The sequence below is a fragment of the Schistocerca serialis genome, chromosome 11, assembly GCF_023864345.2.
Source record: "Schistocerca serialis cubense isolate TAMUIC-IGC-003099 chromosome 11, iqSchSeri2.2, whole genome shotgun sequence".
In the NCBI taxonomy this organism is placed as follows: Eukaryota; Metazoa; Arthropoda; class Insecta; order Orthoptera; family Acrididae; genus Schistocerca; species Schistocerca serialis.
In genome coordinates, this window is record NC_064648.1 from 130,414,047 (window position 1) to 130,438,359 (window position 24,313).

A 24,313-nucleotide genomic window follows, 5' to 3' on the forward strand; every position below is an offset into this window, starting at 1 on the left:
CAGGCGGGGACTACTCAAGAGGATGTCGTTATCAGGAGAAAGAAAACGGGCGTTCTACGGATCGGAGCGTGGAATGTCAGATCCCTTAATCGGGCAGCTAGGTTAGAAAATTTAAAAAGGGAAATGGATAGGTTGAAGTTGGATATAGTGGGAATTAGTGAAGTTCGGTGGCAGGGGGAACAAGACTTTTGGTCAGGTGAATACAGGGTTATAAATACAAAATCAAATAGGGGTAATGCAGGAGTAGGTTTAATAATGAATAAAAAAATAGGAGTGCAGGTAAGCTACTACAAACAGCATAGTGAACCCATTATTGTGGCCAAGATAGACACGAAGCCCATGCCTACTACAGTAGTAAAAGTTTATATGCCAGCTAGCTCTGCAGATGACGATGAGATTGAAGAAATGTATGATGAGATAAAAGATATTATTGAGGTAGTGAAGGGAGACGAAAATTTAATAGTCATGGGTGCCAGGTATTCGGTAGTAGGCAAAGGAAGAGAAGGAAACGTAGTAGGTGAATGTGGATTGGGGGTAAGAAATGAAAGAGGAAGCCGTCTGGTAGAATTTTGCACAGAGCATAACTTAATCATAGCTAACACTTGGTTCAAGAATCATGAAAGAAGGTTGTATACATGGAAGAATCCTGGAGATACTGAAAGGTGTCAGATAGATTATATAATGGTAAGACAGAGATTTAGTAACCAGGTTTTAAATTGTATGACATTTCCAGGGGCAGATGTGGACTCTAACCACAATCTATTGGTTATGAACTGTAGATTAAAACTGAAGAAACTGCAAAAAGGTGGGAATTTAAGGAGATGGGACCTGGACGAACTGACTAAACCAGAGGTTGTACAGAGTTTCAGGGACAGCGTAAGGGAACAATTGACAGGAATAGAGGAAAGAAATACAGTAGAAGAGGAATGGGTAGCTCTGAGGGATGAAGTAGTGAAGGCAGCAGAGGATCAAGTAGGTAAAAAGACGAGGGCTAGTAGAAATCCTTGGGTAACAGAAGAAATATTGAATTTAATTGATGAAAGGAGAAAATATAAAAACGCAGTAAATGAAGCAAGCAGAAAGGAATACAAACGTCTCAAAAATGAGATCGACAGGAAGTGCAAAATGGCTAAGCAGGGATGGCTAGAGGACAAATGTAAGGATGTAGAGGCTTATCTCACTAGGGGTAAGATAGGTACTGCCTACAGGAAAATTAAAGAGACCTTTGGAGAAAGGAGAACCACTTGCATGAATATCAAGAGCTTTGATGGAAACCCAGTTTTAAGCAAAGAAGGGAAAGCAGAAAGGTGGAAGGAGTATATAGAGGGTCAATACAAGGGCGACATACTTGAGGACAATATGATGGAAATGGAAGAGGATGTAGATGAAGATGAAATGGGAGATACGATACTGCATGAAGAGTTTGACAGAGCACTGAAAGACCTGACTCGAAACAAGGCCCCGGGAGTAGACAACATTCCATTAGAACTACTGACGGCCTTGGGAGAGCCAGTCCTGACAAAACATTACCATCTGGTGAGCAAGATGTACGAGACAGGCGAAGTACCCTCAGACTTCAAGAAGAATATAATAATTCCAATCCCAAAGAAAGCAGGTGTTGACAGATGTGAAAATTACCGAACTAACAGTTTAATAAGTCACAGCTGCAAAATACTAACGCGAATTCTTTACAGACGAATGGAAAAATGGTAGAAGCCGACCTCGGCTTGGATCAGTTTGGATTCTGCAGAGATGTTGGAACACGTGAGGCAATACTGACCCTACGACTTATCTTAGAAGCTAAATTAAGGAAAGGCAAACCTACATTTCTAGCATTTGTATACTTATAGAAAGCTTTTGACAATGTTGACTGGAATACTCTTTCAAATTCTGAAGGTGGCAGGGGTAAAATACAGGGAGAGAAAAACTATTTACAATTTGTGCAGAAACCAGATGGCAGTTACACGTGTTGATGGGTATGAAAAGGGAGCAGTGGTTGGGAATGGAGTGAGACAGGGTTGTAGCCTCTCCCTGATGTTATTCAATCTGTATATTGAGCAAGCAGTAAAGGAAACAAAAGAAAAATTCGGAGTAGGTATTAAAATCCATGGAGAAGAAATAAAAACGTTGAGGTTCGCTGATGACATTGTAATTCTGTCAGAGACAGCAAAGGACTTGGAAGAGCAGTTGAACGGAATGGACAGTGTCTTGAAAGGAGGATATAAGATGAACATCAACAAAAGCAAAACGAGGATAATGGAATGTAGTAGAACTAAGTCGGGTGATGCTCAGGGAATTAGATTGGGAAATGAGACAGTTAAAAGTAGTAAAGGAGTTCTGCTATTTGAGGAGCAAAATAACTGATGATGGTAGACACTTCGTCCAGTGTTGCTGTAGCTTTTGATACAAACTGGCAAAGGTTCAGATTCATCCTTGTCTTTACTTTCTTCACTTATCGATATCGTCAATTGAAGACCTCCTACGATTCCAATTTTTCTCGAAGTAAGTCCGTGCTCTGTTTACATTGTAAAATATACTCAGCTGAATAACTTTTGATCTTTAACCTCCAGAATTTTGCAGATGGAACCAGGGGTAGATAGTGGCCTCTGAGCTGTTTCTTTACTTAATTCTTTGCCTTTGTTGAATTACATTATCATAGTGCAAGTTGGTAAGTTTGATTATTACTTTCATCAAATAGTGTGTTGTATCCTAATTCCTAAAAGTAACAGCTTTGGATGAATAGCAGTTTTTATTTTTTTTTATTTTGCACTATACATGTATATCTTCACAACTTATCACTTCAGTAACTTTGAACCTATAAGAGATATTAACAAATGGTTTCTAGTGTATGATAAGATAACTCATAAAATTTCTTTTACCTTCCAGGTCATACAATTTTGATGCAAAAGTGAACCTGAAAACATGATAAAATGTGGACGCCTCGGGAGAAAGCTCAGTGTGTGTGGCCCGGTAGATACAGACGATACCTGATGCCCAAATTCAACGAACTTTTCAGACTTGGAATACATCATTTATGGAAACAGGTAGTGTTCTCCATTTAAACAAAAAAGTGCTGGTCACCATGAGTTTCAGATGCCATTGTGGACAGAGTACGGCAGGCGTTTGCAAGGAGTTCTATAAAATCTGTATGTACTGCAGCCAGGGAGTTGGAAATGAGAAGATCGACATGGCACAATGTCTTGCATAAGAGGTAATGGCTCTATCCCTGCGTGCAGCTGCTTCAGGCGTTTAACCCTATGGACAAACATAGGTGCGAACAATTAGCAGTGGATATTCTATGCATGATTGATGCAATCGTTGACTTTTTGGAAAAGATTCCTTTCTCCGATATGGCAACATTTCGTGTATCCAGAAAACTGAATTGTCATAATGTTTGTTTGTAGGATTTGCAGCATCCTCGTGTTACACATGAAATGGAGAGAGACAGTTGTAAGGTCAATGTTTGGTGCAGACTGGTCCCCCGTTGCATCACTGATTCATTCTTTTCCATCACTGCCATCAACAGGGGTATTAACGTGGACATGCTACAAGAGTTTAATGTGCCACAATTGGGACACCTGCAGCCTGGTGTCATATACCAGTAAGACATGGCACCACTCCACTGGCCCCTAAATGTACTTCAATTTCTATATAAAAAGTTTCCGGGTAGATGGATTGGACGAGATAGCCCCACTTGAAGTGCACCACGATCCCCTGACCTTACACAACTATTTTTTTCCTGAGGTTTTGTGAAGGATGCGGTATATTGAACCAGGGGTAGAGACCTACAGGAATTGAAGGCATACATTTGCAATCCACTTCAATGTGTCACCATGGAGATCTTGAATCGTATGTGTAGAGAAATGGAATTCCGACGAGGCATTATCTGTGCTATTAACAGTGCACATGTTGTTTTCTATGAATGAGGAAACAAAATTTAGTTATCTGATCGCGTAAATTTTGTTTGTATGAAAATACGTAACTTACTTAATTGTTGAAATTCATTATTCAGTACACTCTAGATCATGCTATTCTCAAATAACTGTTGCTCAGTTCCATGGGCGAACTTCGGCTCTCCTTTCAGTTGTTGGTTAATCAACAGTGGGCTGTATTTTACAATAGCAAAGCAAAAAGCATCAGCATGTGCTATGTCCAAGAAGTTATTTTGAAGAAAAAAAGAATCTTTTTTTCTTATGAACTTCTGCTAAAACAGCTTCTTTTTTTGTAGTGGGCTTCATTGTTAATAGAAAGCTTGTGATTTTGATGTATAATTTCTTGCCTCCTGTGCAAGAATTTGTGGTCTTTCCCACATCCCCCACAACTAGTGTAACACTTTGTAGCGTAGTTAATTTTCTCATCTGTAAATTGTAAAAAAAAAAGAAAACCCTTAATTTTTATTTGAGTGACAGTGTTTTCATTGTCATGCAGGTAATATCAAATAATTTAGATATTGCTGATGAAATACTCACTGCTGAGCCGTTTTCAGGCTACTTGTGGAACAGCCTGTTTGCATAGTGCTCATATCCTCAGTTGAAAATTGCAAAGTAACATCCATGCACGTCACTTGTTTTGTGAAACTAATATGTTGACATCCTTTCTCTTTGTTGAGTTATAGGCAGCCATTGGATGGACAGTAAATGATAACCAATGAACAGCTTTTAACTAGGTATGCCTTCATGCATGTTTTTTGTGCGTACAGGAGTTTCTGTTACATACACGGCACTTGACACTGCTTGTGACAAAACATTATTAATCAGCACTGATGGTCAACTTGGTCCCTAGCACCCACTAGTGGGCATCTTCACTTTCATAGGAGGCAGTAGACAGGTGGAGGTTAAAATATTTACTTTAGGGTTTCACAAAACTTTGAAAAAAATATTAGGTTAGTAATTATTAATTTATTCTTTAACTTGATGCAACTCTGCTTTATAAATTTTATAACGCGAAGTTACTTCGCCACTTTAGAAATCATCATTACTGTGGAATGGTCGATGGTTAGAAAATTTTAATAATACACCTACATTTTCCTAGATGTGGAACAATTTATCACCTGTGGAATGCGCTTGTCTTTTGCTGCCCAAAGTGGGCTGCAGGACACTGAGTGAAATGTTTTTCTAGGCGCGGGGCAGTGCATGTACAAACATAAAAAATTGATAGTTGTGAATTTTATAATTCAACAGCTGTACATGATTGTGATATGAGAACTACCTTCTTACACCTTTCATTAACACAATGAAAATTTTGTGCTACTTTTTATGCTAATAAATATTTATCACAATTTTTGGACAGCATGGTTGTAGAGATGAAGAAATGATTAGTCACACATTAATAACACCGTATGAACACACCAGCTGCTACCATGACGACGGCGTCCTCGCTACACAGACTAGAGGGCGCCTGATATACGCTTTGTAATCCATGGCAACGGTGCCCCCACCATAGGGAGTAGAGGGCTTTGTAGTCCTTCCATATTAGCCATTTTAGTAAATTGACTAAAGTGTTTTCTACGTAAATGTATGAATGGATATATTATGATACAATACGACTCGAGTTTTTGTGTGTCACAAATTGCTTTAATTTATATTATGGCACATAATATAATATACTTTTATGAGTTGACTACGGAACATTTGTTGTTATTTCATAATTAACACTATAACTGTAACTCTTTTTAAATGAAATGGTTCCGTCTTCTGTTATTTACTGTAACATAAATTTATGTTAAACCAAGGTGACTAGTAATTACATATAATAAACTGTATTAAATACCATTGATTGCCACTGGGGGTGTTGCCGTCTATTCACAAGGTGTCAGCACGCTATTTAAGCCCATACGAAGGGTTAGTCTCGCATAGTTTCCTGCCGTTATGTAGACAGTAGTGACACCGCCAGCAATCGACCAATGGGTAACATACTTTAAATTTACGTAATTTTAGCTATAGTATAATGGAGTCTTTCTCGTGGATATCTATAATTTCACAGTGTAAATGCCCAGATGATGACTCCTATGTCGGGTTGAAACCGGTTGGCAGTATAATAATTATAAATGCGATTAAGACTGTTTTTTGAATAATTAATATTTATCATGCCATGCCTTCCAAACTAGGTGTTGTACAACATAATTTCATAAATGGCTTCAGTATCACATGTTGATAACGGGTGGAAACTTTCTGGCCAATAGTCGGTAACAGTGAAGTAATAAATTAAAATGTGTGACTTGGAAGTTTTAGCAAATCAGTATTTGAAATGTATTATTTGACAAACTTTTTCACATTACATTTTTTTATGGGAGATCAGAGCAAGAAATTTTTTTGGAAAGATTTGAAAACATTTTTAACAGTTTGTTGGAAGTGTGTGGGTGCTACAGTTTTCTTTAGATGAGAGTAGTATTTTGTGGTTCATTGACGCCACACGAATTCGAGCGTGCTGCAATGAACATTTTGGTGTTACATCACAGTAGACTGCAGCGCAACATTCGTAGTGGGACAGCAAAGGCAAAACGTGCAGTGAACTGTGCAGTCTAGAGGGAAGGAGACGGTGTATTATTGGGAAGAGTATTCGGAAAGTGCAAAGCATTGACGCAAATCTCCTTGTGTTGTGAAGGATCGAATAACATTTTAGTAACAAAACAGTTGCAAGGTGATGGAGGAGAGTGCCAGTTCCCACTGTCTTATCACTCAAATGTGTCGGAAATTAATGCACTGCTCATGGATGACATGATGCCCTGGATAGGTGTTGACGGTTATGTCAAAGCTAAGGTATTCACTGTGACTAACAGATTCACTGATTACTTCGGTGGGCCGAATTTTAAATCATTCACATTACTGATCACAGTAACAACATCCAACTCATTATAATGGTGGTTAAAGCTCAGTACACATGAATTCGCTGATGATTTATATTGGACATAATCAAAGACATTTCTTCTTAAGTGTTTCATTCATTTTTCTTCAGATTTCTCTCCGAATTAACTCATTTTGCATCTAGTTTCTCATCCCGGTGTCAGCTGCGTTCCACAAAATATGCCGTTTGGACACGAATTTCATAAGTTGCTCATTGTTTGAGACAGAGAATCAGTCAGCTGACATTTCTGGTGAACAATTAGATCAGGAGAGTTACGTAGTTTTAATGCCCGTGCATGTGAAAAATATACTGCAGCTGTTATCTGGTATTTTCCTGCTGCTCAGTTGACTTTCCCACTACAAGCGCCCTCAAGCAAATTGCTGCAGTGTGCGAGACATACCCTTCCTGAGGCGTGCAAGCGTGACCCACAGTGGCACTGTTTTGCCGGACGATAGGCAAATGGTCTGCTATGTTCGCATTGTGCAAGTGGGGAGCGCAGTCTCGCACCCATTTTACACAGCACATTGCGGCAAATTCCCGTAGCTAGGAAAACGTTGCAGTGATACAAAGATGGGTGGTAGGTAAAAAAGGTTCACTACCCCTGCTTTAATGAATCAGACTGCCATGTATAAAACAACTTCAAACATTTGTTTACTTTACTTACAGGTGCTTGGTAGCATTTTGGGCAACAGGTTTCCTGCAGCAAACTTGATCAACTGCCAGCTTTACAGCTTCTTCCCAGTTTGGGTCCACACATTGAAGATCCTTTGCAAAAATTAGTTTCCAGGTGATAAAAGGTTTTCCCCTATTTCTGCAGCCATCTGTTAGTTTCCACACCACTGACAATTTGGGGATTCTACCATCCTTCAGGCAGAGAACGTGGCCCACAATGTCATTCTTCTTTCAGCAATGGTATTGTTTGGGCTGTGCAGACAACCATTTGAAACATGGTCATGATAGCTAATACCAAAAATTTACCCCAAGTGTCATCAGTGAGAAACACTTAATTCGTGTGTCAATTTTGTTGACATTTCCTAAGTCCCGCACCCGTGCCTGGCCGTCACTAGGATGACAGACAGGAGTGCAGCTTAGTATAAGTACTTCTGGAGCCAGTGCAGGATTTTGTGGAGAACTGTCACATGAATGTTCGATGAGATTAGTGTTAGGCAATCTTGGTAATCAAGTCATTTACTCGATTTGTTCAGAATGTTCTTCAAACCAATCACAAACAGTTGTAACCAATTGACATGGCGAATTGTCATTCCGTCTTTGTTTGGGAAAATGAAGTCCATGTATGGCTGCAGGTGGTCTCCAAGTATTGAAGTAAAACTATTTACAGTCAACGACTAGTTGAGTTGGACCACAGGACTACAGTCCATTCCATGTAAACACAGCCCACAACATTATGGAGCCACGACCGAGACTTCGTGGGTTCTGCACCACGCTTGAACCCTACCATCAGCTCCTACCATCTGAAATTGGGGCCCATCTCACCAGGTCTAGATTTTCTAGTCACCTAGGATCCGACCGTTAGTCACGAGCTCAGGAGAGGTGCTACAGACGATGTTGTGCTGTTAGCAGAGGCACTCGCATCGTTTGTCTGTTGCTGTAGCAATTAATACGAGATTTCACTGCACTCTCCTAACAGGTGTGTTTGTCGTACGTCCAACTGATTTCTGCGGTTATTTCACACAGTGTTGCTTGTCTCTTAGCACTGGCAACTCCACGCAGCACCACTGCTCTCGGTCGTTAAATGGAGGCCGTCAGCCACTGCGTTGTCCGTAGTGAGAGGTAATGCCTGAAATTCAGTATTCTTGACACTGTGGATCTCAGAATATTGAATTGTCTGACAATTTCCAAAAAGGAATGTCCCACTTGTCCAAATTCAACTAGCATTCCGCATGCACAGTCCATTAATTCCCGCCGTGTGAGCATAGTTGTGTTGGAAATCTTTTTGTATGGCTCACCTGAGTGCACATGACAGTTCCCTGTTGTACTGCTGTTCTATACCTTGCGTATGCAATGATGCTGCCATCTGTTTATGTGCATATGGCTTTCCCATTATTTACAGATAAAACTGCTGAGATATGGAAATTGGTCAACACCTTGCTGTACCTTCTGTTGCACTGTGAGTTGAGTAGGTACTTTCCACTTGTTACGCGTATTGTTTTTGTTTCATCACTATTTCTTTTCAGTCCTAAAGAAACGGCCACTCCACCCAGCTCGGTAACTATTAGTTGTAATCTGGGTTGTGTTTCTGTCAACAGAACCATGTCATCAGCAAAATCCAGGTCCTTACATCTGTATTACACGACACACCAATATGTAAAAGTGAGGTGTGGCCGACATGCTATCTAGCAGCAAAACGGGGGAAGCTATGATTTTAGCAGACTGTTCATCTGCCAGGTTGAAGTAGGAGAGGTTCTGTTAATGCAGGTGGCGTCTGTTCTGTTCTATTCTGTCGTGTGTCTGTGTGTGTACAGTAGAGGCGGTGACTCCGTGCGTGCACAGAACGCAGCCTTTCGAGCGGGCTTTCTACTAGTTATTGTTTTCCTTAGCACTCAAAACACACAGATTGATTCGACAATTCCACATAGTATCGTGGGTATTTTTTCAGTAAGCAGTAGCTTATAAATACATTTATGAAACAAATGAAATAGCTTATTTTTGTATCCCTGTTGAAAGAAAGCTCTATATACACTCCTGGAAATTGAAATAAGAACACCGTGAATTCATTGTCCCAGGAAGGGGAAACTTTATTGACACATTCCTGGGGTCAGATACATCACATGATCACACTGACAGAACCACAGGCACATAGACACAGGCAACAGAGCATGCACAATGTCGGCACTAGTACAGTGTATATCCACCTTTCGCAGCAATGCAGGCTGCTATTCTCCCGTGGAGACGATTCTAGAGATGCTGGATGTAGTCCTGTGGAACGGCTTGCCATGCCATTTCCACCTGGCGCCTCAGTTGGACCAGCGTTCGTGCTGGACGTGCAGACCGCGTGAGACGATGCTTCATCCAGTCCCAAACATGCTCAATGGGGGACAGATCTGGAGATCTTGCTGCCCAGGGTAGTTGACTTACACCTTCTAGAGCACGTTGGGTGGCACGGGATACATGCGGACGTGCATTGTCCTGTTGGAACAGGAAGTTCCCTTGCCGGTCTAGGAATGGTAGAACGATGGGTTCGATGACGGTTTGGATGTACCGTGCACTATTCAGTGTCCCCTCGACGATCACCAGTGGTGTACAGCCAGTGTAGGAGATCGCTCCCCACACCATGATGCCGGGTGTTGGCCCTGTGTGCCTCGGTCGTATGCAGTCCTGATTGTGGCGCTCACCTGCACGGCGCCAAACACGCATACGACCATCATTGCCACCAAGGCAGAAGCGACTCTCATCGCTGAAGACGACACGTCTCCATTCGTCCCTCCATTCACGCCTGTCGCGACACCACTGGAGGTGGGCTGCACGATGTTGGGGCGTGAGCGGAAGACGGCCTAACGGTGTGTGGGACCGTAGCCCAGCTTCATGGAGACGGTTGCGAATGGTCCTCGCCGATACCCCAGGAGCAACAGTGTCCCTAATTTGCTGGGAAGTGGCGGTGCGGTCCCCTACGGCACTGCGTAGGATCCTACGGTCTTGGCATGCATCTGTGCGTCGCTGCGGTCCGGTCCCAGGTCGACGGGCACGTGCACCTTCCGCCGATCACTGGCGACAACATCGATGTACTGTGGAGACCTCACGCCCCACGTGTTGAGCAATTCGGCGGTACGTCCACCCGGCCTCCCGCATGCCCACTATACGCCCTCGCTCAAAGTCCGTCAACTGCACATACGGTTCACGTCCACGCTGTCGCGGCATGCTACCAGTGTTAAAGACTGCGATGGAGCTCCATATGCCACGGCAAACTGGCTGACACTGACGGCGGCGGTGCACAAATGCTGCGCAGCTAGCACCATTCGATGGCCAACACCGCGGTTCCTGGTGTGTCCGCTGTGCCGTGCGTGTGATCATTGCTTGTACAGCCCTCTCGCAGTGTCCGGAGCAAGTATGGTGGGTCTGACACACCGGTGTCAATGTGTTCTTTTTTCCATTTCCAGGAGTGTATAATGATAGCTTCTTACTGTAGCAATGAGATGGAATAAAAAGAGCTTCCAAGTGATAATTGAAGAATACAGCTACCAAAGGTGTCTGTATGACCTAACAGATATTTTGTACCACGATAAGGCAATCTACAGATCTACAAACGTTTCATTCTGAGTTTATACAAGTTAATGTGCCTGTAATTTTACTTTTGATAGGGGTGTGTGTGTGTGTGTCTACATGCCTTTGGTTCTGTAGCTTTATTATTTCTGCACGCCAGGAAGGAAAGCTTGGCCAGAATAGGAGAAAAAGTGAGAACACTTTTGTCTGGTGTGACGAACGAGGAATGTGAAGCATGCTGAGCCTCCTTACGTTTGCATTATTCAGCTGAACTCGAAAAGGTGTGGGGAAAAAATGTGCAGTAGCTCAGGCGGCACCCATAAACCAAGCGTGTGGTAGTTTGACCTATTGGTGTATTTGGAAGACGACATAGCACATTGAAAACTGCTGACAAATATCCCACTATCTGTTGTGAGTATTAATTTTTGTCACTCTGTCATTACACGGTTTCTGCGTTCTGTAAGATAGCTTATACTGTTGTAGGAATCTACATTGATATTAACGGTTAATTTGTGACACTAAAAGATAGACTTCACAGGGTTTGGATATGTCCACTTAGTGCAGAAATTGTTGATTTGTGTGATGATATGCTAGTGCTTTCAAATATTATGCTTCCACGTTGTGTGTGCTCCTCATGTCATTTCTGTGCGTGAAAACATTCACATGTCAAATGCACAGTAGTGGAAACTTTGATGCAAGCACACTAGTAGTAATAAATGAAATTAACTTAAAACATCCCAAATACATGTAAGGCAGAACGGTGGACTGAGAGCATTTTTTGTTGTCTATTGTGCAGAAGTATCCACTAGACTTTTTGATAAATGTGATTCATCACTGTGTGTACTAGTTTGCAGAGATGCTCCTGTATCAGTTTCAGAAGAAGTAATGTCAATGATCTTTAATAGGAACTGCTAAACAATTTATTTGTTTGTAACGTACTCTAGTACCTTGGAAGATCAAAAGCAATGTGAAGTTGGATTACAAAAATTCACACCTATCTGTCATAGGTTGACTTCCTTGATAGGCTGTACATATCTTCTTCTCTGGATTGCCGGCTCCATCAATCTCCAAAACCTTCTTCGAAGAATGCTGCTGGTTAACAGGAATTTGTAAGACACTCTCTCTCTCTCCTTTCGAAATAATATAGTACTCGAAGAATACTTTTAGTTCAGTCTTGGTACATTTCAGTGTCCACAAATAACATATTCTCCAATTCCCACATCAATATTTGAATGTATACAAGTCAACCGATTCGTCTCGCATTAGACTCGATGAAATACATCTGCAGTAAAGTTGGTTTAACAACCACATAATTTATGAACCTGTCTTGCCTCTAGCGAGTCCAGCACATGAAGTACTTAAAAATCTGGAAAAAAATAAAAATTTATTTTATATTTCACTCTCACTTCTTGATACTTCATTTAGTCCCTGGAGTCCTCCTCTACTTTAGACTTCTTTACTCTTAACAAATACTATGTCTACCTACGGTATATTCCGACCAGACATTCGTTAATAGTTATCACAATCAATTCCTCTCAGGTTTATGCTCTCTTTCCTCAGTTACGCCTCCTTATCTACTTGACGTGGAATCCTTCTAGTTACATGTATATATCCAGGATGGTCCATCGGAAATTTCAGATGAGATTATCTCCAAAATTATAGAGTAAAATGATTGGGTAAAAACAGTGGATAAGACAAGTTTGTAAGCTCAGAGGAGGACATCAAATGATACTACACATGATCCCCAGCCCCCTCCCCCTTCATTGAGGTGTGGGGCAACTTTCAAATCTTAAATGGAAACACACATTTTTTATTGCAGATTCGGATTCTCCATAAAAAAGTAATCAAGTTTTGTCTGAAACATCTTTAAACCATTGGCAGATAGCGCTGAAATAGAGAAAAACTCAAATTGGGGAAGAACTCCAATTTATTTAGAGTGATCCGAGGACGACGCATGAAATCGATTCAGAATGTGCACCTATTCTTTCATTACGCGAAATTAAGCTTTTTTTTGCTTACAAAATGTATCCTACCCACCACAGTATTTGATGGAGGGAGGCGGAATGGAATTAAATCTCGTTACGGAACTCCTCACAATTTCATTACTCACCTGACTGTGGCGCTACCGTGGCCAAACTGGCAACTATGGCTCAATATAAAGGCCGGTGTAATACGATCAGACGTCACTTCACTTTCAGATTGTGAACCTTAAACGTCAACTGACGAAAGTAAATTATTCTTTAGCGAAACATGGCTCACTATCCTTCTACAGAGATTGTTGATATGATATTAATTTTAGGTGGATGCCATAACAACTACGCTGCAGCTGCATAATGGTATGCGTATCGTTTTCCAAACAGGTGACATCCAAGCGAAAATATTATTCAAAATTGCACTCGACGTGCTCGAAATGGATACCTGCACCGTCCACCTCGTCATCGCGATTACAATGAAAATGACGCTCGTATCCGACTGTTCTCGCGTGTGTTCAACTGGATCCTGAAAAGAGTAGTCGTGCGATTCAGAGACAAACTGGAATATCGAAATCAACTGCTTTGAGGGTTTTGAAGGCACATAAATATCTTGTGTATCATATTACACTGACACACGCCTTAATGCAAAAATATATACAAATACACATGCATTTCTGCCAATGGGCCTTGGAAATAAGAGGTGGCAATGACTTTTTAGATACGATATGTTCACCAATGAAGCCACATTCAAAAACAGTGGCGAATTAAATCATCGTGATTGTCATTATTGGTCCCCTGTCGGTCCACACAGACCCATTGACAATCAACACAAATGGTCGTTAATGGTCTGGTGTGGAATTTTAAACAGTAACTTGATAGGACCGTATTTTTTTTTACCAAAATGTTGCTGGGGAATCTTGTTTACAACTTCTCTGTGATGATATGTTGGAGCTAATGGAAGATGTTGATTTAGAAACTAGGCAACAAATGTGGTTCCAACAGGGGAGCAGCTCACCATTATGCTAAAAATTTGCAGATTGTTTTAAATGTATGGGACCCTGGTTGGTGGATAGGATGCAGCGGACCAATTCAGTGGCCTCCACATTCACCAGACCTAACATCTCCTAATATTTTCTGGTGGGGTTATTTAAAAAATATTGTTTATGAAAGACAGCCCACAAGCAAAAACGATATGGAGCAACGCATTTGAAGAGCGTGTGCAGCCGTACCACGGGATGTGCTGCTCAAAACTGTGGACAACTTATGCAGACGATTGACTTTATGCATTGAAGCAAATGGGGATGATTTTGAACAATCTCTTTGTGGATAATTTCATTAATTAAGCACCCTAAATTGAGAGGCAAGGGGACTCACATTAATGAAGCATCCCAACATGTGAGGGGCAAGGGGACTCTCACTAATGAAGCACTCCATGGGGACATCATTCTGCTATGTCCATGTCATTGTTCCTGGGTAACGCTAAAAGTAGGATACAGTACATTTTGTACAACAATAGCTTAATTTAGCGTAACGGGAGAACTGGTGCACATTTTTTATTGATTTGATGCGTCTTTCTCGCATAATTCTAAATAAATCGGATTTCTTCTACAATTTTACTTTTTTCTCGATTTCAGCACCATCTGTCAATGGTTTGAAAAATGTTTCAGACAAAACTTGATTACTTTTTTATGGAGAATCTGAATCTGCAATAAAAATGGGTGGTTTCCATTCTAAATTTAAAAGTTGCCCTTCGCCCCACCCAAAGGGACGGGAGCTGGAGGTCACGTGTAGTATGATTTGACGTCCCCCTTTGAGGTTACGAACTTGTCTTACCCACTATTTTTACCTGATGTATAGTTTTCGAGGTGATCTCATCCGAAACTTGAGATGGACCACCCTGTATATTTTCCTATATATACGTGCAGTGTAGAACCGTCACAATAAACAATGTGTGCATATTTCCTGCTGTACACAAACCTTCCCTCTCCAACACTTGATGGTTCTCACCTTTTGACAGGTTTCTAGTCAGTAGTTTCATTGTTTGTGTATCTTCGTGTGTGTGTGTGTGTGTGTGTGTGTGTGTGTGTGTGTGGCCTGATTCTCAGCCTACTAACTTGTAGGTTATTGGAAACCAGGAAGGACTTCTGCGATGGAAGTAGATGCATATGGAAAGAGGGGGAAATAGATAGGTCCTCAAACGAGAAGTAAGAAAGGGGAAAAAAATAGATGTGGTTGCTAAGATCGAAGAAGAGAAAGAAGACAGCCCCAAAGACAGGAAACCCTTCCCACCCCCATTCCCCAGGACCCCCTACCTCGCCGGTGCTTGAGTGACAAGCTGGAGGAGGTTCCTACGGAACAGACATCACCACCGTAACCTTTAAGGTCCCCGAAGAAAATCTTAGCAACCCTGCGGAAATAGCAGTGTCAAAGAATCTCACACACTTGTTTGCGAGGGTGGTTTGAAAGGTGTGATGTGTGTTCCGTGTCATTCATGATTTATCTGTTAGTGTAAATCGTGCTTTTACCTACACGGCCCAGCCCCTTTCAGAATCGATACAAACCCTCCAGTCTATATCGTATCTCATAAAAGGTATAAAATATTCTATAAAAAATAGAAAATTACACACTACGATAAAGTAGTTGTTCTGTCCGTCACATTATATTACATTGTCCAAAAATATAATATTCTACTCGTTCCATTTCACGTCTAGAGATCACTGTTTATCCATGGTTCTCTTATGCCTGTCTTTGTTATGTTTATATCCAATTTGCTAAATACTAAAATTATAGGATAGTTTAAGAATTCAGTAATAAACTACATAATTGTGTAAGATTTGAAGAGAATTCAGTGCAGGAAAACTATTTTGGAAGAAACACTGAAAACAACTCGGGATCCGACAATTGTCACTCGCCCGTTAACACAGAACGTTAACGTCTCTGCGGGATAAATGTGACTCCGCCCGGATTCCATGTATCTGATATTAACCTAACTTGAGCAAGTGCAAACCAATAATTCTCGCTGAATTTTGTGTGGGAGTCTCCCCACGGCAAAACAATCACCACTTTACTAGGTAACACAACATCAGGTAAAGTTATTCCATTTTCTACTCTATCCTGGATAAATTTGAATCCTTTCCACAAGTCACCTATAACCTTGCTGGTATTATTAATTTCGGAAGAAGCAATAGTCGAAATGTTTCCAGAGGTTACTCTCGTGACAACTCCTCGATCTATCATTTCTTAAATGGTTCCTCCAAGCTACATACAGTTGTAATAACAAAGCTGGATGTATTCTCTTTGAAATTTCATCCTACATTATTTACTCGTGTACTGACACCTGTAATTTGCAATTCAATAATAGAAATTAATTCCTAAGACTAATCTACACTCTCTTTTGAAGTACTTAAACCTTGTGTTAAATTATTGTATTCATAATTGTACACGTCTTTTAAAGATTCCAAGTTTTCAATAGGTTTCGATTCTACATTATTACATTTGGCATCAAATTCAGTTTCCAAATCAACCATGTCTTCACATCAATTGCTAGATTCTTTGCTTTGCGTGTCTACTCTGATGTTCAACAAATGGGTATTTGTCATGTAAATATTTGAAGTTTCATACTGATCCTTTAATTTAGAATCCATTGAGTTTATTAAGTCTAGGTTTTTATTCAAAATCTCACCTCGAGCATCCAATTTAGAATTTAGTGATTTCATCACTGTGTCTATTTCTCTACTTACATTAGCACTCTGTGCACCAAGTTTTTCACTGGAAGTTGCACTTATTTCATTTCTCAAAGAAGCACCCTGGTCATCTATTTTATCATTTGAGTATTTACTGAGTCTAAATTAAGACTTTGAGCATTTAAAGTTTTATTTAGTTCCTTTCTTAAAGAAGTATTTTGTGCAGTCAGTTTGATGACCAAAGTGCAGATTCAGCAGCTTCAAGAAACAATTTTACCACTTAGTTTTAATCAAATTCACTAATTCAGACCAGTCTGGCACCTCCTCACTCACTTTCATTGCTATGGCTGGTTCTGAAGTTTCTCCAGTTCTGTGTATTATCCATATTTGTCTTAGTTCTTGATCTAGTGATCATTTAACGAATTAACTCTAAGCATTGTAGCTACACTACTACAGTCGAGTGACCAGTTTCTTCGACTTTGTACTCGAACAATTATTATTTTCCCCTCACCCGGTGTGAGTTAAGGCTGCATCGATGAGCAGGTGTGGAATCGGCACTGGTGAAAAATAACTGGTGCCGGTGGCATCAGTTGCTGGTTTTCGTGTCTGCATCGGTGTGCGGATGTAGAATCAGCGCCGGTTAGCAGCAACTGGTGCCGGTGATGTCGGATGTTGTCTCCCCATCTACGTCCCTGCGATGCGTGTGTGAGCTGGATATTCCCCACAACATATCTTCTTAGTTCAATTATACTCGTTGCATCTCTTCTTAGTCGAATACGTCGAGGTCTTCTTTTCATTCTTTTAACATTATTACTTTCATATGTCTTTCACTGTGTTGCATTCACAAAATTTTTTATTTAATTTTTGGACTTAATCCAGTTACATGAAACAGTTCTCTTGTCTTGTTATTTCTGATTTCTATGGCAACACATATCTTCTGCTTCGATTTTCTCTCAAAATTGGCATTTTTTTCAAGTCATGTCATGGTGATATTTGACATTAGAAATTTAAAAAATACTTAACTATGTGCTTACGTCTTAGAAAATAGCCTCTGAAATACGTACGTAATTACCAAAGATTTAAATCACTTTATGCTTTCTGAAAGTTTTTCTACATATTTTAAAACTTACATATGAAACATTACATTAATTTTTTGCTTCAAGGTACGCTGTACATAAAATTTTAAATAAGTGACATTTTAGTTTATTTTTTAATGTGAAAGTGGACATGTTTTCTGTTACCTTTATGTAGTATGGCAAACAGTTGCATAGAAGGCATTTTGCTTTTACAGGCTCTTCGTCTGTTAAGTTGACCCAATTTCCTTCAGTATGTTTTTTTAATTTTGTTAGAGTTATGGATATTACTGTTTAACAATGCAGCATGGTGACTTAATGTAAATACACACACAATCAAAGGCTTTTGAAAAGTCAAGAAACATATCACAAACTTTCTTTAGTCCATCTAGTGCCTTAGTTGAATACAGTATAAATTCAGCTGTTGCTGTACTGCTGGATCTACCTGTGCTAAATCCGTGCTAGGCATCAGAGTATGGCATTTTTTCTTTACAATTTACTATTGTTTTTAATTGCACATTCTATTATTTTAGATGAGACAGGTGTAATAGTTGTTGTTCGGTAATTTCCTGGATCTTTCTTGCTGCACTTCGGAAATGGGGATCACCTTACTCTATCTGAAACATGTCGGGAATAACCTTCCATCTGTGGCTAAATTTATTAGAAAAGTTACAGGCTTTGCCACCCACAGCAGTTGAGTAGATACAACGTCTCATGTGTCATTATTTTTGTTTTTTAATCAATGTATTTTTACTACTTCAGATTCATTTGTTGAGAGAAAGAGAGAATTTTCTCAATAGGAGTAATTAAAATGATTGTGTCAGTAGAGTTTTGCTTTGTTAGTTTGCCCACTGCCTCACCATAATGTTCATTTATAATATCACAGACTTCTTTATTGTTTTTCTTTATAGAAAATAAGAAAGTGTTTCAACACTGACCTTTCCATATTATTGTATAAATTTATTGGAGCAAGCCAGTGGTTCCAACATTCAGGTTTCATACATGTTATTTACACCAATAATTTTATACAGTCCAGTGTATTTGGCACAATCAATTTTAATTGTAATGTTATAATATGTTTACAGTGCAATATTTCATAAATTCCTTTTTTTTTCTAGTGCTCAAAAGACATTTACAGTGGGGTGTGCAGTTGAGAACAGTTCTCCATCTACCCCTCAGCGCGCACCAGAATTATTCAAAGCGGGGCACTCTGCCAATTCTAAGAAGCAGGCCAAAGATGTCCTGGTAAGCAGCACATTGTCAATGCTGCGAGACATACAAACAGCAATGAATGGGAGCAGTGAGGATGACAAGTTGGGCCAATATGTTGCAGCTGAGCTGATAACAACTAAAAATAGAAAATTGAATGCAGAGGCAAAGTGCCTTATCATGAAAGCCATCATGGGTGCAATTCAGAAAGTTACTGGTTGTTAATTTTTAAATAAAAGATTGAAAATTAAAAATTGTTTTCGTTATAGCTTCCCACTGCCAGGGTACATACCCTACAGGGTTGAAATATTCACAGGATTCTCACTCACTTCTGTGGCATGTAATGATGTCCTGTTTCCGTCCTGTTGCGGTAAGCTTGCGAGAGATTTGTCACACCGCCAAAACCCATTCCCTATGGCGGGGCTTCCCAACCTTTTCAGCTGGCGGACCCCTTCTACAGTTGAAAATCCATGGCGGACCTCTAGTCAGTCGAGCACAGTAACTTTAAATTTCAGAGCGAAACCCATGGGAACTGATAGCTTCTTAGTGCTAGTGCTACTTTCCCAATGACCCCCCTCCCTGAAGTATTAATAGTCTTTGGAGCTTCTTGTAATTGTTCTTCCTTTGGTCGTCCTCCCTCCTCCTTCATTTCAACTGGAAACTTCCCTTGTTGTGAAGGCGATGGAGAAACCGCATCCTTCTTCAATGACCCGCCTTCAGCCAGGGATCCATGTTAGAAGTAATAAACTGGTTAGAAATTGACTTATGAAATAGGTAGTGCACTGACAAAGCAAGTTTAACATTTAATGATGCCTGGGGCCGCATACATGCCATTGAGCGCTGTGATTGGTCGACAAAGCTCGCTCCGCGCATGCGTAAAAGCTTTCAGCGCATCTAGCGCCGTGAGCCGGGGCACAAACGACCCCCGAATTGTTGCGAAACCGTCAATCAGAGAAGCCGCATTCTCCGGCATTAAACTGTGTATGCGTTCTCACGTAGGAACCGCAAAGGCTGCTTGGGAATACGACCTGAAGTTAAAGAACACATTTTTCACACAAAAAAATAGTGATGAATTTGATTTTCACATTTTTATTCAATAATTTTACTCATTATTTTACACAATTTGGTGAAAGGTGGCCGCGGACCCCTAGAAAGAGCCAGCGGACCACTAAGGGGTCCACGGACCACATGTTGGGAAGCCCTGCCCTATGGTATACAGATCTGTGTCTTCGACATCAGTACTTGCCAGATAAGTGCTATCTGCATCATCAATTGAATAATTGTGTAGCGAACAAACAATGGAAAATCCAGGATGGAATGTAACAATATTATGAAAGGAAAGTTGCCACACACCATATAGTATGTTATAGTATTCCCTAGTTGCCAGGAATCGAAGTGTGACAATCAACCCGAAACATAGTAGGGCATAATGGAGGTTGTCAGTGATATGTGATGGTCAAGGGAGGGGTGGGGGAGGGGGGAGGGAGAGTCCTCTGTCAGTATAACATGTAGCACTTTTTATGTTGCTGCACATGGAAGTATTTTTTCCTAGGGTATCTTTAGCCAGTTTTCACGCAGTGCAGAGCTGATCTGGCTGTTGGCATAGATCTCCCCCCCCCCCCCCCCCCCCCCCCCCCCACACACACACACACACACACACACACACACACACACACACACACACACACACACACACACCTCCCATCACTTACCCTGCCATTGCAACCATTGCCAACAAGGGTGAACCTATCTATACCTAGCATCTACAACAGCCAGCAAAACAAGGCTGTGAAACTTTTTTTAGTTGTAATATGTCAAGGCATCAGATTGTGGAGGGACAAACCCAACATGCTTCCTATCCATTTCATCTGAAGAGATAATTTGTACAAATATTTAATAATGGACACATTTATATTGCCAATTGCAGTAAACTGCTGAAAAGTCCTACTTGTGAAGAATATTTAAGATAAAATTTCGTTTTTATACATTTACATTCACTTCGGGAATGCCAGGTTTTCAATGGTACATAGCTCAATTTTGTGGCTTACCAATACAGCTTGGAAACTGCCACAAGTTTTAAATTTTTTTTCCAAATTTAATTCCCTTATGCTTGTGTTGTTGGAGCCTGTTAACAATTAAAACAAAATTAGCTTCTTAGCACCACGTAAAGGTATTCCAGACTCGTAAGATAACAGTAGTTTACCTTCAAGTATTTATCTTTCAGTCTGATGCAAATTTTAGCAAACACCTGCAGAATAATTTTTTGAAATGCTTGGCTGTGAAATTCTATGACTGAAAGCTAGGCTCTTAATGATTCCCTAGTTGCCAGGAATCGAAGTGTGACAATCAACCCGAAACATAGTAGGGCATAATGGAGTTTGTCAGTGATATGTGATGCTCAAACCATAAAACACAAGTTAAATGGTCTGATTCTTACCTCCGACTAGGTGAAAATAGCTTCCCTCATCAGTGTCACACACACAAATCCCATTGTGTAGCACGGACAATAGTTTGTCAAATCAGGACACATCCATCCTGGCTAAATTCGTGAATTCCAGAGGATTGTCGGGCCTCAACTATTTCCTTAACAGGGAGTGTATGACCCTCCCTGCCTTCAGCCCTTCTTTGCAGCCAAGGCCAAACCCGAACCCTGCCCCTGGCATTACGTCACCGTTCTGTCCTAACTACTGAAGAAGCTACTGTCACTGCAAATGCAGCTTAAATAATACCGTCGTCCATGTCTAAAACACTGTGAAACAAAAGCAAAAGTAAACATAGTTAATAATAATAATAATAATAATAATAATAATAATAATAATTTTCTTGCACCACCAACAGAATGGTTTAGTGTACAATTCTGTATAACCATAACATAATTTCATCCTAGTTCCGCTTAATAAATATGAACCTAGATATCTCAGAAGATTTAATGAGTAGTATCAGTTCTATGAAACGATAAATTTGCATACTCGGCAACATAAACAAGACTGTAGTTCAGAGTATGTTCTCTTGGGGCACTAGGGTAGACCTACACGGTAGGTATATCACACAATCGGTCGAAGTGAACCAGTCGACAGTGCCACACTTGTCGCTTGGGGTGCTGGTGCAGATTTGTATATGTTAGGTGTGTCTTGTCATACTGGCTTAAGACTAGTTTGCTCGTTCAGACGTATGCCCGTGTTGGATTTTTTCATAGTTTTGTTCATTAAGAAATCTATGACTTATATAGAAAGGAATGGTGACAGAATGAATGCTTGTGATGAATTCTTCTCGGGTTAACAGCCGAGTGGTGGTGTCGTCTCGTCGCAGTGTTTCAATGAGTTTTGAACCTGTCATCTTTGCCAGAAACTCATTTAAACGTTGGTACCAGATGACGGGACCACTCAGCTAATAACCCGAGAAGAATTCATCAGTGGAACACGCCGAGAAAGACTGCAATTGCATAGAATGCATGTGCTTGTTTGGTGCCTGTCAGAATATGAAAGAAATGGGTGTTCCTATCTTCTGTTCCTTCCTCTCCACCACAGAGCCGCCAATTTCCGGTAGGGAAGTGGAGGGGAGGGTTGGGGGGTGGGGGGGTGTGAGCTTACCAAAGGGGGGGGGGGGGGTCAAGGAGGTGAAGAATTTACTTAAGTAATCACTCAAATTGATGAGAGTGAGAGGGGGGGGGGGGGCGTGGTGAGAGTGAGAGTGAGAGGGGGCGCTGTTCATTTAACTCGTACCTGAAAGTGTTCCTGTATCAGTGAGGGGGTGGGGGAGTGTTGGAGGATTCCTGTGGGTTGGTAGGGGGAATGGGGTGAAACAATAGGTTGAAGACCTGCCAATCAAAAAGAAGGATTATCCTCAATCAAAAGAGAACAATAGCTTTACCCCTGAGTGCATACTTGAACCTGATGTAGGCAACCTTCACAAACAAATTGCTCTGAAACATAATTTGTGCCCCAAGGGCAAAGAAAGTGTGAAGATAATTTTAGTGGGCGTTGCCTACATATGGGGCAAGTATGCACTCAGGGGCAAACCTATAGTTCTCTTTTTATTGACCGGTTATGACCCCCTGGGGATGATCCTTTCTTTTCATTGACAGGTCCTTAACCTAACGGTCCCCCACCCCTCCCCCCCAACCCCCTGGAAACCTCCAATCCCCCCTTCCCATCAGTGATACAAGGCCTGAATTAGTCGAATAGCCCCCTCACACTCTTACCAATTGGATTGACTGCTTAATTAAATTGATCACTCATTAACCCCCCCCCCCCCCCCCCTCTGCTAAATCCTCAACTCTTCTTTACCTGGAAATTGGCAGCTCTGTGCTGGAGAGGAAGGATCACGTGACAGGAAATTCATTTACATAGCAGAGGGTATTATAAAAATTTCAGTTTGAAGGGGTTGGATCTCTCTTACTCACCATTCTTTGATGTTTGGGAAAATGCAGGTCTTGCAAAGAAGTAATTAAATTCTGATTGCATGAGGAATACAGTCACGAAACACCCATTACATGTAATTACACTGTCAAAACAGTTCGGTCACGAAGCGTGCACCATCCATCGTGCCGTCGCACCACCTGTGCAGGCTGCCCAGAATCGGGATGCACCAGCGAGAGCCTGAGAGGCAGCCGTGCCGTGCGCAGGTGTCTGCTCGTGCCCTACGACTGACAGAGCGGATATCCCCCTAATCCCCAAGCAAAATCGTTGGAGAAATTCCTGTCAAAACACATGCTCTTTCTGTCTTCATCCTCGTGTTTTGCTAGGCTTGCATGTGCCGTCGGTCACAGTCGGACTAAACCGCAAATAAAGCATCGTTTACCCAGTAAAGGCCTGTGGAATACCGACATTTGCGAGAACTGATACTGGTTTCTGAAATCATTAATAAGATGTTCAGGAATTTCATGTAGTATTATGGTATTCCACAATTATTCTTGGGGTGCACCGTGATATGCTTATTTAAAACTGATGTTTATGTGCAGAGACCAGTTCAATTCTATGAAGTATTCTATTTTGCTAACACTGAGATCAGTGTGACACCCCTCCAATTTGTATGTGTGTTTAGATTTCCTTTGTTTGGTAGTTGAAGAATGATACCACATCTGCAGACTTCTCGAACTTGCTTTGTTTGCCAAAACACAATTTGGTTCTTATTAATGTTTAAAAAACTCCCAAAGCAATTTTGATGTCACTGAGGCCACGATTCAGTTTACTACACATGGGGTCGCAGATGTGGGGAAATAATCTAAAAGTAGATGAGAAATGTTGAACATTTGATGCATATCACCGTTGCAACGGTTGGGCTTGGGTGTGAAGGGATGGTTGAGTAATGCAAT

The 24,313-nt window shown here is 40.9% G+C and overlaps 2 protein-coding genes across 34 annotated transcripts in view; one reads left to right on the forward strand and one right to left on the reverse strand.

Moving 5' to 3' along the window:
- Nucleotides 1–24,313, reverse strand: part of LOC126426682 (S-phase kinase-associated protein 2-like) — a 635,548-nt gene that overhangs the window by 339,361 nt on the left and 271,874 nt on the right. The gene's annotated exons all lie outside the window — the stretch shown is intronic.
- The window catches only part of LOC126426686 (uncharacterized), an 897,888-nt gene that overhangs the window by 28,805 nt on the left and 844,770 nt on the right, over nucleotides 1–24,313 (forward strand). For 18 of the 21 annotated variants that reach the window (XM_050088596.1, XM_050088589.1, XM_050088592.1 and 15 more), the window contains exon 1: nucleotides 291–1,721. The exons of 1 other annotated variant lie outside the window; for it this stretch is intronic. In XM_050088596.1, coding sequence (XP_049944553.1) covers nucleotides 340–1,713 — 1,374 coding nt within the window. In that variant the 5' untranslated portion in view covers nucleotides 291–339 and the 3' untranslated portion in view covers nucleotides 1,714–1,721. 2 more of the 21 variants (XR_007576386.1, XR_007576387.1) reach the window with 2 other exon arrangements.